Here is a 16,804-nt window from a genome sequence, read left to right on the forward strand (position 1 = left end):
TTCTACTTCTTTGTGAATCAGTGTGGTGGTTATGTTTTTGTGTCAACTTGGCTGAGCCTGGTTGAGTAGCTGGGCAGCTGGTGGTAGTTATTCCCCATGATGGGACTGGCAATCAACTCCATGGTGGAATCTACTGGGAGCAGCTGAGTAGCTGCCTTGGGAATGTAGTCGGCTTCCTGCATATAAGCAGAAGCCTTGTGGAATGGTCTCTAGCATATGGCATGCTTGGACTCTGTATGTAGCCGTGCTCTGCTGACCTTGGGACTTACAATGAATTTGAATTAATGGCCTGCCATGTGGTTTGGTAACATCAGGACTGTGCCTTGTTACTTGTCAACCTTGGGCTTCTCAGCCTCAGAAGCCAGCAGCTGTCTGAGTCAAGAAACACCTCTAACTCCAGTGGGCCAGGAGCAGGAGGCAGAGCTGGACCCCAAGGTTGAGGGGCTTTCACCCAGCCCCTAGAGCCTGGCACTTTGAACTTGGACTTAAAGCCTCCAAACTGTGAGAGAATAATCCTGTTTGGTAAGGCCATCCCATTTGTGGTATATTCTTTTCAGAGCGGCACTAGGTAACCAGAACAATCAGTTTATTATGTTACATTCTCAAATAATTTGTTCAGTCAATCTAATTTATCATATTTTTGGCATAAAGTTTTCATAATATCACTTATCATTTTATTTTGTATAATATCTTTAATGATATTTACAGATTAACTTCTGATATTGGTACATTGAGATATTCTAGTTGTCTCATGATTAGTCTTGCTAGTTGTTTAACAATTCTATTAATATTTCCAAAGAATCTATTTTTGGCTTTATTAATTTTCTTTAATATTCTCTGTTTTTTATGTTATTAACTTTTTCCTTGCTTATCCTCATTACTTTTCTCTTCTACTACTTTGGTTTAATTTTCTTTTATTTTTTCTCTAATTAATGTGGAAGCTCAGAACATTAATTGTAAAGCTTTCTCTCTTCTCAGATAGACAATCTATAAATTTCATTCTAAGCATGAGTTTAGCTCTATTCTAACTTTGAGGTGTTAGGTTTTTACTATCACTTGGTTGCAAATATTTTCTAATTTCTCTTTGATTTTACTTCAGTTATCTATGGATTCCTTAGAAATGTCCTGCAAATGTCAACTATATTTGGTTGATAGAATTTATTATTCATGTTTTCTATACTCTAACTAATTTTCATCCTATTTCTATCAATTATTGGGAGAGATTTTGAAATTTCCAACTATAAAACTGAATTCACATTGGTTCTGTCAGTTTTTCCTTCATGTATTCTGAAGTTCTATTATTAAATGTCTACACATTTAGGATGTTTTGTCTTCCTAATTAATGAATTGACTTTTGTCTTCCTGATGAATTGACTTCCCTCTTCCTGATGATTGACACTAAGAAATGTCACTCTTTATCTCTGGTAATCCTCTTTGTCTTGAATCCTATTTTGTCAGATGTTAATATATCCATGCCAGGTTTCTTAAGTTTACTGCTTGCATGGTATACATTTTTATTTCTTTTACTTTCAACCTACTTCTTTCTATATTTAAAGTGTTGCCATTCTTGCAAGCATATTGTTGGACCTTACTTCTTTATCAATCTGACAATCTCTGTACTTTAATTATAGTATTTTGTGTATTAGCATGTAATGTAATTTGTGACACATCATCTCTCTTGGTATTTGTTTTCCATTTGTCCTTCCTTCTTCTGCCTTTTTTTTTTTAATTATTACTCTTTTCCTGCCTTCTTTTAGAATCATATACTTTTTTTCAGCATGCTATTTTGAATCATCTACTGAGTTTTTAAAATATACCTATCTCAAGGATTTTGGTAGTACAGCCTATTGTCTAATGCCTAAAAACAATTGGTATATAGTTTTATCAGTGGAATATCTAGTCTTGTAGGAGTTACTTCACCATGGCTGCTAATAGAAGTGTTTTATTAATGGTTTCCTGAGTAGCAATTTGACATACTAAGAATGGTTTTAGAAAAATTATTCTGACATCAATATACATAATTATTTTATATTATAAATACTAGAAAAAGAAAGACTGGCCAAGAACCAAGTAAAATGATACAGCTATTAGTGCTGAGATACTAGAATGGAGATTTTGCAGTAGTAATTGAAACAAATGTTTTAAGAGTGAAATACAATTTGAGCAAAATTTCGGAGAAGATTTAAAAGTAAAGTATAAGTATTTAATAACAGATTGGAGACAGAGTTTGAGGAAATCAGAGAGAATGAGAAAAATTCTAACTTTCCAACTTTCAAGATTATAAAAATAAAGGGTCTGGAATTGAGAAGGAAAAAGAGGGGTTGAGAGAGGAAAGGGGGACAATTTTAATTTGGGCATATTGGATTAGAAGTTTCTAGAGGAAATCAAAGGAGATGCATCTTGAAGTCTCAGGGAAATATGTGACTAGAGCTCAGAGGAGTGGCCAGGATAGAATGTAAGGATTTGGATTTCTTTCTCACCTAAGGAATAAAGGAAACCATGCAGTTAGTGAGAGATACCTGAAAATGACTATGGACAAGAGGGAGCAATGGATACAATACATGATACAATTGGCTCAAGGAAAACGCAATTGGAGACCAGTGAATGTATTAAGATAGCAATGGGGCTAGAAGTCAGAACGCCAAAAGTGAAGAGTGTGGGTGAATAGGAAGTGAAGATGTCAGGACAGGTCCCAAATAATTTGATTGTGGGATTGTCTGTTTTGCCATTCTGCTTGTTTAGATGATAAACACAGGGCCAAGCTCAAAGTCTGTGCTAAGTACTTGGATCTTATTTCCAATAGTTTCCAGATCTTCTCATTCAAAGAATGAAAAAAGGAAAAAAGAAATTGGGTGCAGTCTTTAACTCCATTTGAATGAATTTAAAGCACACCTGAAGGCATTCACATTCTGTTCTTGGCTATTTCTAGAAAGAATATGTATACAGTCTTATATTCTTGCATTTTATAATTCTTCATGATTTAGAGATGTTTTCTTTAACATTAGCTCTTTGGAACCACACAATCTTGTGATACTGGCTGTGTAGGACACATATTTTCAGTCCCATGAGTTTTCACAGTTAAGAAAAGAAAGGCCTAAACTAGAGGACTTCTGTTTTCTGACTCTTCTGGAGTTCTTCATTGTTGTTGTTGGTGTTAGGTGATGTCAAATCATCTCTGACTCATAGCGACTTTATGTACAGCAGAATGAAACATAACCCAGTCCCGTGCTAGTCTCACCATCCTTGATATACCTGAGCCCATTGTGGCAGCAACTGTGTCAATCTATCTCACTGAAGGCCTTCCCCTTTTTCACTGACTTTCCACTTTGCCAAGCATGACATCCTTCTCCAGAAGGGAATGGTCCCTTCTGACAACATGACCAAAGTAATAGTAATAATTATTCCTGTTAGTAGTCTTACCATTATCACTGCTCTGCTGATCCACCTGGAATTAAGCTACAATAGATATTAATTATATTCATGTATAATATTAATGTATAATTATATATTTAACAATATATTTTATGTTAATAGATATTAATATAGTACCAACAACAACAACATAGTCATGTAGAGAACTGACTTTGACAATTGCAAGAGAAAAATTCATGAATTTTATATAACAAAACAGTGAAGGCATCTTGTGAAAATCCTTCAAGTATCATGTGAAAAACCTTACAGGGTTAGGCACCCTATTCCTCTCTTGTTGGATAGAAAACAAAATAGATTAGCAAATGGGGCTCTTTTATGAACTGTACTCTCTATTACTTTGGCAAACTGCCTGGTCCTGTACCTTTCTCACAATCATTGCCACACTCAAGCCCATCGTTACAGGTGCTGTGTCAGTCCATCTCATTGAGGGTCTTCCCCTTTTTCATTTACCTTCTACTTTGCACAGCATGATATCCTTCTCCAGGGGCTGGTCCTTTCTGACAAGACCAAAGAATGAGAGGCAAATTCTGGCCATTCTCTATTCTAATGAATGTTCTGGCTGTACTTCTTCCAAAACAGATTTGTTCTGTCTTCTAGCAGTTATGGTACATTCAACGTTCTTCACCAACCCCATCATCCAAATGCATTGGTTCTTCTGTGGTCTTCCTTATTCACTGTCCATCTCACAAGCATATGAAGCTATTGAAAAGACTTGGGCCAGGTAGACCTTAGTCTTCACAGTGACGTCTTTGCTTTTCGGCACTTTAAAGAGGTCTATTGCAGCATATTTGCACAATGCAGTATATCATTTGATTTTTTGACTGCTGCTTCTATGAGTGTTGTTTGTAGATCCAAGTAAAATGAAATCCTTGACAACTTCAATCTTTTGTCGATTTATCATGATGTTGCTTATTGGTCCTATTGTGAGGATTTTTGTTTTCTTAATTTTGAGGTGTAATAAATACTATTTTGAAGTAGTAATGCTTAACCAGAAGGTTGATGGTTCAAACCCACCAGCAACTCCTCGGAAGGAAGATGGAGTGATCTACTTCCATAGTGATACTGCCTTGGAAACCCAAGGAGGGGTTGCTATGAGCCGGGTCTGACTTGATGGCACATAACAACAACAATGCTTAATATAAGGAGCTCTGTAGCATAGTGCCTAAGGCATTGGACTGCTAATTAGAAGGTTGGTGGTTCAAACCCACCAGCCACTCTGCAAAAGGAAGACTGGGTAATCTACTTCATAAAGATTTACCATCTCAGAAACCCAAAGGGGATCACTATGAGTCAGAATTGACTTGAAGGCAGTGAGTTTGGGTTTTTTGGTAATGCTTAATATAGATATTTAAAGAGTATGGAAAACTTTAAAAATGAGAAAATAGTCACCAATATATTCACTATCCACATATAGTCATAATTAATATTTGATGTTTAGTCTTTTTATATTTAGAAAAAAACATAGAAAAATTTAAATTATTTTTCCTTTACTATTAGCTCTGGTGGCATAGTGCCTAAGGCATTTGACTGCTAACCAGAAGGTTGGCTATTCAAACCCACCAGCCACTCCTCAGAAGGAAGATGGGACAATCTACTTTCTTAGTGATACTGCCTTGGAAACCCAAGGAGAGGTCGCTATGAGTCAGATCTGACTCCAAGGCAGTGCACTATGTTATTTTTGTTATGATAAATAGAATTTTTCCTGCACTTATGTAAGTAAACATTTTCTATTATGATTTCTTTCATAGATTTTATGGTTAGAAAGTCTTCTTTCACCTAGAATTTTAAAAATTGTCCACTATGTGTATATATCTATAAGGAGCTCTGGTGGTGCAGTGTTTAAGGCATTTGGCTACTAACCAAAAGTTCAGTGGTTTGGACCCACCAGCCATTCCAAGGAAGAAAGATGAGGTAGTCTGCTTTCATAAAGATTTACAGCTTTGGAAACCCATAGGAGGTCACTATCAGTCAGAGTCAACCCAGTGACAATGAGTTTTATTTTTTGTGAATGTATATATATATTCAATTTTTACAGTTTGATTTTTCATATATAATGCCTCAATTTTGATGTAAAATATGAATTGACAATCTGATTATTTTGCAGCTAGCTAGCCAATTTTCCCAACACCACTGGTTGAGTGCTTCCTACTTTCTTCATCAATACCTGGTAATGAGGATGATATGATAAAACTGAGAGCTCTGGTGGCTAGTGTCTAAGGCATTTGACTGCTAACCAGAAGGGTGGTGGTTCAAACCCACCGGCCACTCCTCGGAAGGAAGGTTGTTGGGCAATCTACTCCCATAGTATTACCATCTCAGAAACCCAAGGAGGGGTCGCTATGAGTCGGATCCGACTCAATGGGAGTGCATATATGCATAGTTGACATGTATTCAGTGCTTACTTTATCCAGGCACTAAGCTAAGAACTTCACAATTTTAATCTACTTTTTTTTTTTTTTTTTTTATGTTTACAACAACCCTAGGAAGTAGGTGAAATTATTCTCTACATTGTCCCTAGTAGTAGTAGAAGAAATCAATGCTCTGGAAGGTTAAGTAACTTGAACAAGGACACACAGTAATCTTTCACTTTGTAGAATTTCTCTTTGATGACAAATATATTAACATTTCCTTTTCCAGGCAGACCCCAAATGTGGCAGCTTTTAGCATCAGCATGCTGGATGCTTCTTCTTGGAGCTGTATGTGGTTGTGATAAAAAAAGAAGCACTACAAATCCTGAAGCTAATATGAACATTGTAAGTCATTCATTAAGAAAAAAATAAAAGAAAAAAAATTAAGATAAGGAATTGTTCACTTATCACTCCCTTAGATAAAATCTGGTGTACCTGCATAGTTTTCAATAATCCCTCCAGTGACGAAGAGTTTCCTTCCTGTTTACTGGCATAACTAACTAAATCCAAGAGTTGAAAGACCCAACTCCAGTTGGAGCAGTAGTATTTCCTCTCCTGTTGTGGCGTAGTACCTAAGGCATTTGACTGCTAACCAGAAGGCTGGCAGTTCAAACCCACCAGCCACTCCTCAGAAGTAAGGTTGGGCAATCTACTTCTGTAGTGATACCACCTCAGAAAACTAAGGAGGGGTCACTATGAGTCGGGTCCAACTTGATGGTAGTGTATTTGGTTTTTTGTTTGTTTGATGTTTAGAGCTGCCATCTAATAGTGGCCTCCTAAAGAGAAGGCTATGAATTCATATTGATTATCTCTTCAAAGAATGTTTAGGTCTTTCTACTTTTTATAGAGCAGTTTCTGTGATTTTGAGAGTTATACCAGTAGACATTTTTGCTTTAGTAAGCCATGGTTAGTGTCTGTTGCTTGTAACAAAATCTATCTTAATTTATACAGGGATTCCTACCAGAAATGAAATGAGATAACACTAGACAAAAAACAAAAAAGATAAATGACAAGTATCCACCAGATGCTTTGCTCTAATGGCATACTCCATACTCCGATATACATTATTCACTATTGATATCCTTACTCACATCCAGACTTGTATTCAAACATAAAGGAAAATATTGATGTCAATGTGTTTTATTGTTTCTTTGTGTTCCTCGTTCCAAAGTCTTCAATAAGTATCTCTAACCTCTGGCCACATTGCTGAGCTCACAGTGTATTAATAATAGTCTGCAGTGTAGCAAATTACCTGGTATGGATTTCCTGGTCATAAGTCTTTGTAAACTCAGTAGCAGAATTTTCCATGAGCACCTGAGTAGCTCCTGATTGTTAAAGTTATCCACCTGGGGTATTTCTGTTGGGGGCAGCACAAAGTAATTTTCTGGGAAGTTAACACTCTCTCAGGTATATGGAATTCTGATATTGGGATTGGTTAGTTTGGCTACTCTGCCAGGCTCAAAAGGAGGTCTCCTAGAGGCAGAAGGAGTCTCTCTCACTGCTGGCTGAGAAAGACGTGCTGCTGAGAGAAACGTGCTGCTGAGAAAGACATATCAAGAGACATGCACTGTTGGGAAAGAGACTGAGAGATACTGAGTGTTGTTCCTGAACTTGAATTGTAGCATGGTGCTTCCCTAATAAACCCCATAATCTGGAAGTTCTGTGTGGCCACTGCAGCGAATCATTGAACACAGCAGAGAGGTGGTGGGTGCTGCGGGAGGAACAGTTGGTGTCAGGGCTGGTGAAAGGGCTGGAGGGAGGCAGCATGTCTGGCCTTGCAGGAATAGGCCTTGGGCTGCTGATGGTGATTCTGTCTTCCTCTTGTGGGGTTAGAGGAGGTCGAAAGATGCAGCCTCCTTGCCTCTTCGGCAATGTCTCAAATCCAAATTGCCCTCTTCATGTTCGTGCATATTCTTTTCCTAGGCTCCTAATCTTTCTATAATGATAATAAGAATAACAAACACTTAATAAAACATTTACTTTGTGTCAGGCTCTGTTCTAGATACTGTTCTAGGTACTCTGTTCTAGATAGATCTAGTGTGCCTAGATCTAAGGAGCAAATGCATACTCTTGTGACAAGGCCATAGGCTTTGGAGTTAAACTTACTATGACTTTAATCTTAACTTTGTCTCTTCTTAGTGAAAAATCTTAGATTATTAATCTCCCTGAATTTTTCTCAACTCACAAATGGGTGCAATTCTACCTCAAAAGCCTGTTGAAAGGATTAATAAAACAGTGGATATAAACCATTCTCTGAAGAAAATGACTAATAAACACTAGTTATCCTCTTCTTTGTACATCTGTGATGGGGTATCTTTTGTTTATCCCTCTGGCTCCCTTGTCTAATTCTTTTATTGTCTCCTTTCTGCCCAGGAGGCTGACCTATAAGGACTAGATCAACAAGCTTCCTTGACATTTGATTTTCAGTTCAACCAATGGAAATCTTGAGCGAGGAATTGACAGGAAGGAGGAGAATAAAATCAGGCTGTTTATTGAGGTCATTTTAAGGGGGCTGGATCCCTCCAGTGAATATGATAGTTCTTCTCAATGAGGCCCTCTCTATTTGATCTTTTCTTCAGACTCTGGAAACTGCTTCTCCCATTTACTTTCAGGTCTAAGATTAGTACCAGCTCATTTGTTACTAACCACAGGACACTGCACCATACCTTATGGTTTTCCTTGTTAAATGACCATAAAAATGTTTTTGCCAAAATATTTTGAGAATGAATCAGAACAATTAATAATACCAGGTCAACAAGCATAAATCAGGGACTGTCCTGAGCGAACTGGGATGTTTGGTTGCCCCACTCTGCTTTACTCATGTCTTTGTATACAGCCCCTTTTCAAAATCCTTCTCCAATTATCCTAATTTTATCTTCTGTACGCTGCTCCAAAATATAAACAGATAAACAGTATGTTACATCTTAAAGTTCTATACATTGCAATGCATGTGTGAAAAGTAAGAGATCACAACTTTTTGGTGTATGTGTTTCTTTCCTCTTTTCAGAGCCAGATTATTTCCTACTGGGGCTATCCTTATGAAAAGTATGATGTTGTGACTAAAGATGATTATGTGCTTGGAATTTATAGGATTCCTCATGGAAGAGGATGCCCAAGCAGAACAGGTGGGATTTGTTTAGCTCTGAAAGGATTAATGCCTAAAGTGGAGATGTCTCCATGTCCTGGGAGCCACAGGACAGCTCTTGTTCTGAAATAGGTGCTTTTGTGCTTCTCTCACTTCTCAGCTCCTTTGATTCTTTGGAGTGCTGCATCAGATGGGTTAATTATTTAAAGATAAAATCTAGAGTTTTAGAAAAAAACCAAGATGCAATGGTGTTGCTGAAAATCGTTTACCAGATGAACTCCATTACCTTTGTAAGCACTCATAAGGATTTTGTCTCTCCCAGTTCTTCTCTTATCATTTCTGACAGCTGCCAAAATGCAGGGCCTGAAAAGCTGTCTCTATTATGAGAAGCTGTCTGAGGGCCCAGATCAGAAAAAGGCTGTGAACTAGGACTCCCATTTGGCAGTACTATGCTCGGTAGAGTTAGTAACATTTCTTCTTTCCTTTTCCTCCAAAAGTTGGATAAATGGACATAGACTCTTAGTTCCTTGCTTCCAGATGGCTGAGGGCTCTCTGAGAGACAGTCTCACCCACCTAATCTCACGAAGCCCTTCTAGTCCCAAAAGGGACATGAGGTAACAACAGAGGCTGGAGGTAACAACACAGCCATCAGAAACTGTTGGAAGGAGAAGTCTTGACACTTCTTCCTCTCTTTTCTGTTTCTATACCATTTCCTCACTTCTTTTTTTTTTTTTTTGCTTTCCTCTTTCTTAGTCAAATTATTCTAATTCTTGATTGGGAATAGGATTTTTATATTGAATTACCAATGTTACATTGTGTGCAATTCCACTCACAACCTTGTATTTTACTTTCTAACAATGCAAATTAAGTGAAGCATCGTATGTAAGATCTGGCGTAGTGCCTGGTATTCAGTAAGCATGCTACAAATGGTATATTTATTATTGTTTTTGATGTTTTACAAAAGTTAAAAACTTTATTATTTAAAGTTTTGTGTTCAGGTGCTCCTTGAGATATAAAATGTTATTAATATGAATAATAATAATAATGATAGAGCTAATTATTTATGGTGCTGCAAAGCCTGTGAATATTTTAAGTGTCATTTAATTCTTCCAAGTGCACTATGAGATAGCTTCTGTTGTTGTTCCCCATTACACAGAGAAGTGAACTGAGAGACAGGGAGGTGAATATGTAGCAGAATGGATTATGAACCAGGGCAATCTGAGTCCAGTACTCAAGTAACAAAACAATGTGTTATATACAATCCCAACTTATAAATGGAAAAACAAGACATGAAGAAGATACATAACTTTCTAAGTCAGTAGTTCAGAAAAGACAAGAACCCAGGTTTGACTGCCCTCAAATTTTACATCTTAATTTTTCTTCTGTAGCACAGGAAGTCAGGAAAGAGTTTCTTGTAGACTCTAGGAGGAAGCTGAGACATGAAATTCTTGTCGCCTTTGTTCTGCAGCTCCAAAACCTGTTGTGTATTTGCAGCATGGCTTACTTTCTTCTGCCAGTAACTGGATTTGCAACCTGCCCAACAACAGCTTGGCCTTCCTTCTGGCAGATAATGGTTATGATGTGTGGATGGGGAACAGCCGGGGAAACACCTGGTCCAGAAAACACTTGAAATTTTCACTCAAATCAGCAGAATACTGGGCATTCAGGTGAGGACATACTTGCTAATGAATAAGGCATGTGCTGTGTTCATTTGTATGTGAATTACCTTCGATTTTCTCTTCTTGTCCAAATACACCTCCTTGGGGTCCAGGAGATAGAAACAAAGGAAGCACTTCATCTACACAGCTTTCTTCACAGACTCGGAGAAATGCCCTAATATCTTCATTATTACTTCGTTGTTTGTTTTAAACCCTTGCTTTCTTGTGTGCGTGTGTGTGTGTGTGTGTGTAGTCAAAATGCACAGGTCATCTTTAGAAAGGATAATTCTATGACTGACTATCATCATTTTGTCAGCGTCAAACCTGGAGGAAGATTGTATGAAACTCTTACTAAAGAGGAAAAATTACACTGATGGAAAAATGGGAACAGAAATAAGGTTTTAGTTGGAAATCCTGAGAACCAGACATTCATGATAAGCCATAAGTGAGCCCAGTCCTTTTGTAAAGTTGACACTCAAATGTTTGTTCACTCAGTTGTGAGGAATTTTTACCCCACAGCCAGGCCAGCTCTGATGAAACCTGTACCTCTCTCCAGAATCAGGTCCTGGGAGAAGTACAGAGGAAAGCCTGGTCCCAGATAGGCTAAGGAGCAGGCAGTTGCCACCAGCAGCCCCTGGGGGCACAGTCTGCTTCTGAAGCCAGTCTTGCTTGGTCACAGAGTAAGCCCAGGCACTTACACAGACACTAAAGACCATGTTCTTTTATATTTTTTATTTTAAGAGCTTGTTTTACACTCAAAATCACACATACATTTTGTTTCATTCCCCATTCACCATGTCCAACCCTGACCCAGTCTCCTCCCCTCCCTACCCTGCAACACTCCCCCTGTGCCCTTCATAATTATGCACTCCTGTTCGTCCTGCATTTTCTCAGTTTGAACGCTGATCCTTTGGTATTCCATGGTCTATCGCTCTAAGGGATGTATTCCCATTGAGTGTGTGGGTGCGGCATCCTGGGTTGAGTGGTCTGTGTGTACATCTTGTTAACTATTGGGCTGAAAGCCCGCCCCTGGGGGTGAGTTTTATTCCAGGCACTGAATGTATTTCAGGGCCATAGTAATGGGAGTCTCACCAGATTTCATCTGACCAGTAATTCTGGTCATTATTGAGTGTTTGGATTTTGTTCCACATTATCCCTCCCACTCTATTCAGGATCTCCAGATTTGATCCTTTCCTGAGTAGTTGGCATTGGTAGCTGGGCACCATCTGGTTCTTCTGGTCTCAAGGGCCATCATGTCCTAGGATTGATTGCTTCTAAATGCCCTTGTGTGTGTGTGTGTGCATTCTTCTTCACTTCCAACACTAGGAGACCATTAGCTGCATCTTAGATGGCTGCTTGAAAGCTTTTAAGACCCCAGTTGCTACTCACCAATGTAGAATCTGGAGCAACACTTCTATGTATTTTGTTGTGCCAATTGAGTCTGGTGTCCCCCAGTACTATGGTCCTGAGGTAGTAGCTGTATTGGATCTCTCTCCCTAGTGTCGGAATGTCTGTGAGGGATTGCTTTGTGTCTGTCTTCTATTGTTTCTGTAAGGACTGCAGGTATTTTGTATCACTGGTGTCTGTACAAGATTAGCCTCAGCTGAGTTTATCCTTGGTCTAGAGTGATATTTTCTGACTCATGGTGACCCTAAGGACAGAGTAGAACCTAGCCTTTCCAAGTAGAACATAGAATTTCCCAGGCTGTAAATCTTTATGGAGGCAGACTGCCTCATCTTTCTCCTGTGCAGCAGTTGGTAGGTTCAAACTGCCAACCTTTTGTTTAGCTTCCAAATGCTTTAACCATTGTGCCAGAGAACTGCTATGAATTGGGATCAAGTTCACGGCAATGGGTTTGGGTTGTCGTTTAGAGATGCTTTTCCTGAAAAGCAAGTGATATTTCAACTATTTCTATTACAGATTTACAGATTTACAGATCATGTTTTGAAGGTCACCAAAGCCTTGTTCCATAACTTCATTTCTACCTTATTCCTGGAAGCCATTTGGCATTTCCTAATTCCATCTTTCATTGTAGTGGTGGTGTCACTACACTACTGCAAGGGACATAATGATTGCCTAGGTCAGTGTTTCTCAAACTCCTTGCAGGATAAACAGCACCTGAGGTGATATTAAGTATGTCGATTACTGGGGCTCTTTCTTGCAAATCTGTTTTATTCATTTATTTATTTTCTCTCTCTCTATTAAATAAGGGGGATATAGTAAATCTGTAACAGAAATAATTGAAATATCACTTGCTTTTCAGGAAAAGCATCTCTAAACCAAAACCCAAACCCACTGCCATGAAGTTGATTCCAATTCATAGCAGTTCTCTGGCACAGTGGTTAAAGAATTTGGAAGCTAAGCAAAAGGTTGGCAGTTTGAACTTACCAACTGCTGCACAGGAGAAAGATGAGGCAGTCTGCCTCCATAAAGATTTACAGCCTGGGAAACTCTATGTTCTACTTTTAAAGGCTAGGTTCTACTCTGTCCTTAGGGTCACTATGAGTCAGAAAATGTCATTAGGCCTTTGGAAACCAGATTTTTCTGATTCTAGTTTCTTTAAAAAGTGCTTTTAATCAAGATGGCATCTTCACAAGGTACACAGGCTCATCCTATTGGATTTTTAGATTTATTTTCATATTTAATTAAAAGCAAATTATCTATGAATGTGTTTAAATACTACAGTCCCTGTAATGGTTAAGTGTTTGATTACTAACCAAAAGATTGGTAGCTCAAATTCACTCAGAGATGCCTTGGAAGAAAGACCTGGTGATCTTCACCCAAAAGAATCACAGCTTTGAAAATCCTGTGCAGACAGTTCTGCTCTTCTGCACATGGGGCATGTGATGAAATCTACTCAATGGCAATTGGTTTGGTTTGGTTTCAATAATAATATGTTTTTCCAATTGTATTGTTCCTTCTTGTTGGCAGTTTGGATGAGATGGCAAAATATGACCTTCCAGCCACAATCGATTTTATCACAGAGAAAACCGGACAGGAGCGACTCTTCTATGTGGGCCACTCTCAAGGCACTACCATAGGTATATTTGGGTACATTTGATCTAAGATATATCCAGGACTCTTCTTCCAAATCATGACAGAAGACAGGATTTCTTATCTTTGTGCAGCCTTTAGTTTGAGGACTTGAGTCGGGAAGTCATTTCTACTGGCTGGTTTCTGAAAAGTGAAAACAAAAATAACAAGAGGGATTTTTCCTCAGCACTGAATTTGGAGGTTGATAAAGAAATCTGAAGCAGAGAAAATAATTCACTTGTTTAATTGTACACTCAACTAACATTTGCCAGACTCTGGTCTAGATCCTAGGAAGCAGAGATGGTATGTGTCCTTCCTTTATAGGATTTGCAGTCTAGAGAAAGACATCAAAAAGAAAGCAGAGATTAGATGCTGCTACAAGTGTAACTTTTAGTTGCCAGGGAAGAACTGGGGTAGGTAAGATGTAGGCAGGGCCATATTGGCAGTGCCATGAGGCACTTCACTCCCTTCATTGCTCTCTCTTGGGCTAGAGACCTCTGCAATATTGTAAGCATTTCTACCAGCCTTTCTCCTGTATCTTAATCTTAATCAAATTTCCGGTGTCAAGTAGGTCCTTATATTCCTGTAGTGAACTAGGCATTCCATCCATATTTTCTCACTGAGTACCATAAATATTTGAGAATATTAACATCCTTATTTTACAAATGTCTGAATTTAGGAAACCTTTCTAATGTTGATGATTCCAAGTACCACCTTAAATGTTCGTAGATAGATAGATTGATTTTTTATTATTATTATTTGATCTTCGCAGGAATCCTATAAGGATTCTATTATCCAGATTTACAGATTGAGAAAGATTAAGATCATAGAAAGACAATACCTTGCCCAGGTTTCCCACAACTTATGAGTGAGAAGCCAAGATTACAGCCTAAATTAGTCTGATGTCAAAGTCTATCATCAGGCTAGAGTGGTCATTGATGTTTATCAAGATATGCTGCACAGTGAATGCTTGAATCTTCCCCACAACACTGTACAAGTAGACCTGCACTCTGCAGGGATAAGAAACTCATTTGATTCTGAAGTAGCCAACTACATCCTTGGGAAAATTCAGAAAACCTTTCCCTGCAAGGAGTACTTACCATTTTTATTGTTTGTTGCTGTTGATTTGTTTATTTGTTTCAGGTGTACCTTGTTTGTCTGTTTGTTTCATTTGTTTTTAATCTACCTACCTTTATTATCATTTAAAATAGATGAAGAATTATCTTTTCTCTATGAACTAGTATCTTCTTCCCTTTCAGCTTTCATAGCGTTCTCTACAAATCCAGAGCTAGCTAAGAAGATCCAGATATTTTTTGCATTGGCTCCAGTCATCACAGTGAAATACACTCAAAGTCCCATGAAAAAATTAACAACCCTTTCCAGGCAAGTAGTCAAGGTATGTGACTTTCCATATTTAAACCTGTACTAACTAGAAGTAGCTCTATTTCCATTGATTTTAAGAGTAGAGAACCTGAAACAAATGACATCTTACCAATTTCAGAGGATATAAGAGGTGCTCAAGGTTTATTGATGATATTACTGATTTACTGATAATATCAGGGAGCTCATTACAATGCCATTTTATCCTATTGTCTTCATCTAAGCCTAGAAGCTTTTCTCCCATGTCATCCCTCAGTAGCATCTGAAGCAAGAACTGATTTGACTGGAGAATTACATGTTGAAACTAGTAAGATAAATTTCTCTTTGACACCTAATTTTTCAGGAGCTCTGAGTCAGAGTTGACTCAATTGCAATGGGTTTGGCTTTTATAGTGTAGTAGTTGAGATCACAATGTGGAGCCAGACAGCATGGACTTGAATCCTAGTTCTATGATTTGCTAGCTGGGCAAATTTGGGTAAGACTTTAAGCTCTCTGTGAAACATTTTCTTCATCTGCAAAATGGGATAATAATAATGCCTGCATCCGAGTTTTGCTATGAAGATTAAATGAGTTAATGCATGTAAGAGCTTTAGGAACAGGCCTTGCCTTATACACTGTAAACATTTAATAATTGTCAGCTATTGTTATTGCTGTCATTATTTTCATAGAGTACACCCTCCTCCATCATTCACTGCCCAATCATGTTCAATTGCCTGGCACTCTACAGGCTCTCAGTCTACCAACTTTCCAAACTAGGCAATACCCAAGGCTCCAGATTCTGTGTGCTAGCTGATAACTAACCAATCTGATTAGTTACCTGTTGTTATTAGGTGCCACCGAGTTGGTTTCAATTCATAGTGATTCTGTGTATAACAGAACAAAAAACTGCCGTGTCCTGTGCCATCCCCACAATCATTGCTATGTTTGAGCCCATTGTCACAGCCACCGTGTCAAGCCATCTCACTGAGAGTCTTCCCCTTTTTGCTGGCCCTCTTCTTTAGCCTGCATAATATCCTTCTCCAGGGACTGGTCCCTTCTGACAACATGACCAAAGCATACGTAAGACAAAGTCTGGCTATTCTCACTTCTAACGTAGGTGAATTGGTCCATACGAGTTGTGGGTTGTATTTCCTATTACATTTTAACATGGGTTTTTTCCCTTGGCACACTGATAGCAATTGTACTTTTCAGTGAGAGTAGTGATTTCAGTGAGAGCAGATAAAAGTGACATAATTCATAATGAAGCCAGAGATTCTAGGAGCCTGAGATTAAGCAAATTCACCCAAAGTCATTTATTTCATAACCATAAAACCCTGAAAGACAGGTAGGTGCAAAACAGCTGCCAGAACAAGGGAGGAAATGTTCCCAACGGCCTTGGTTCTCTTATACAATAGAGATCTACTACATTAGGAGCTACTTTTCAGAAACAAAAGAGACCAGCTCAATTGTATTATAACACTTGTTTGTTTTAAACTCAAACCTTCACACTCGTGCCCGTCCTTGGTTGCCGGTCCATCCTGAGTCACACAGAATTAGACAAATAACATTGTATATTGCTAAATTCTTTCAGCTTTCCTACACAGCTAAGAGGGACATTGGGATCCAAGATTTTTTTTTTATTCCCTTCAATTTACACAATTCTGCTTAAACCTTTCATATGTTCTAACATACTTGTACAATTCAATTCAGCACATCAATATTGAAGAGCTGCAATTTTGAATGTGTGGAACCGGGAAATAGCTATGTCAGTAATGACACTTTTCAGTAGACTGGTGTGACTGAAATCTATGGTGCATGTCAGAGTATTG

General features: G+C 38.3%; 1 protein-coding gene across 1 annotated transcript in view; it reads left to right on the forward strand.

Annotated features, from left to right (window-relative positions):
* The first annotated feature begins 6,080 nt into the window (after positions 1-6,080).
* The window catches only part of LOC103199716 (lipase member K), a 25,665-nt gene continuing 14,941 nt past the window's right edge, over positions 6,081-16,804 (forward strand). Inside the window, exons 1-5 of the mRNA XM_007944048.1 lie at positions 6,081-6,185; positions 8,848-8,965; positions 10,394-10,592; positions 13,515-13,624; positions 14,876-15,012. Of these exons, the coding sequence (XP_007942239.1) occupies positions 6,081-6,185; positions 8,848-8,965; positions 10,394-10,592; positions 13,515-13,624; positions 14,876-15,012 (669 nt within the window). The remainder of the gene's footprint in view (positions 6,186-8,847; positions 8,966-10,393; positions 10,593-13,514; positions 13,625-14,875; positions 15,013-16,804) is intronic.

Source organism: Orycteropus afer, unplaced genomic scaffold (assembly GCF_000298275.1).
Source record: "Orycteropus afer afer isolate SDZICR_OR568_19922 unplaced genomic scaffold, OryAfe1.0 scaffold00118, whole genome shotgun sequence".
NCBI lineage: Eukaryota > Metazoa > Chordata > Mammalia > Tubulidentata > Orycteropodidae > Orycteropus > Orycteropus afer.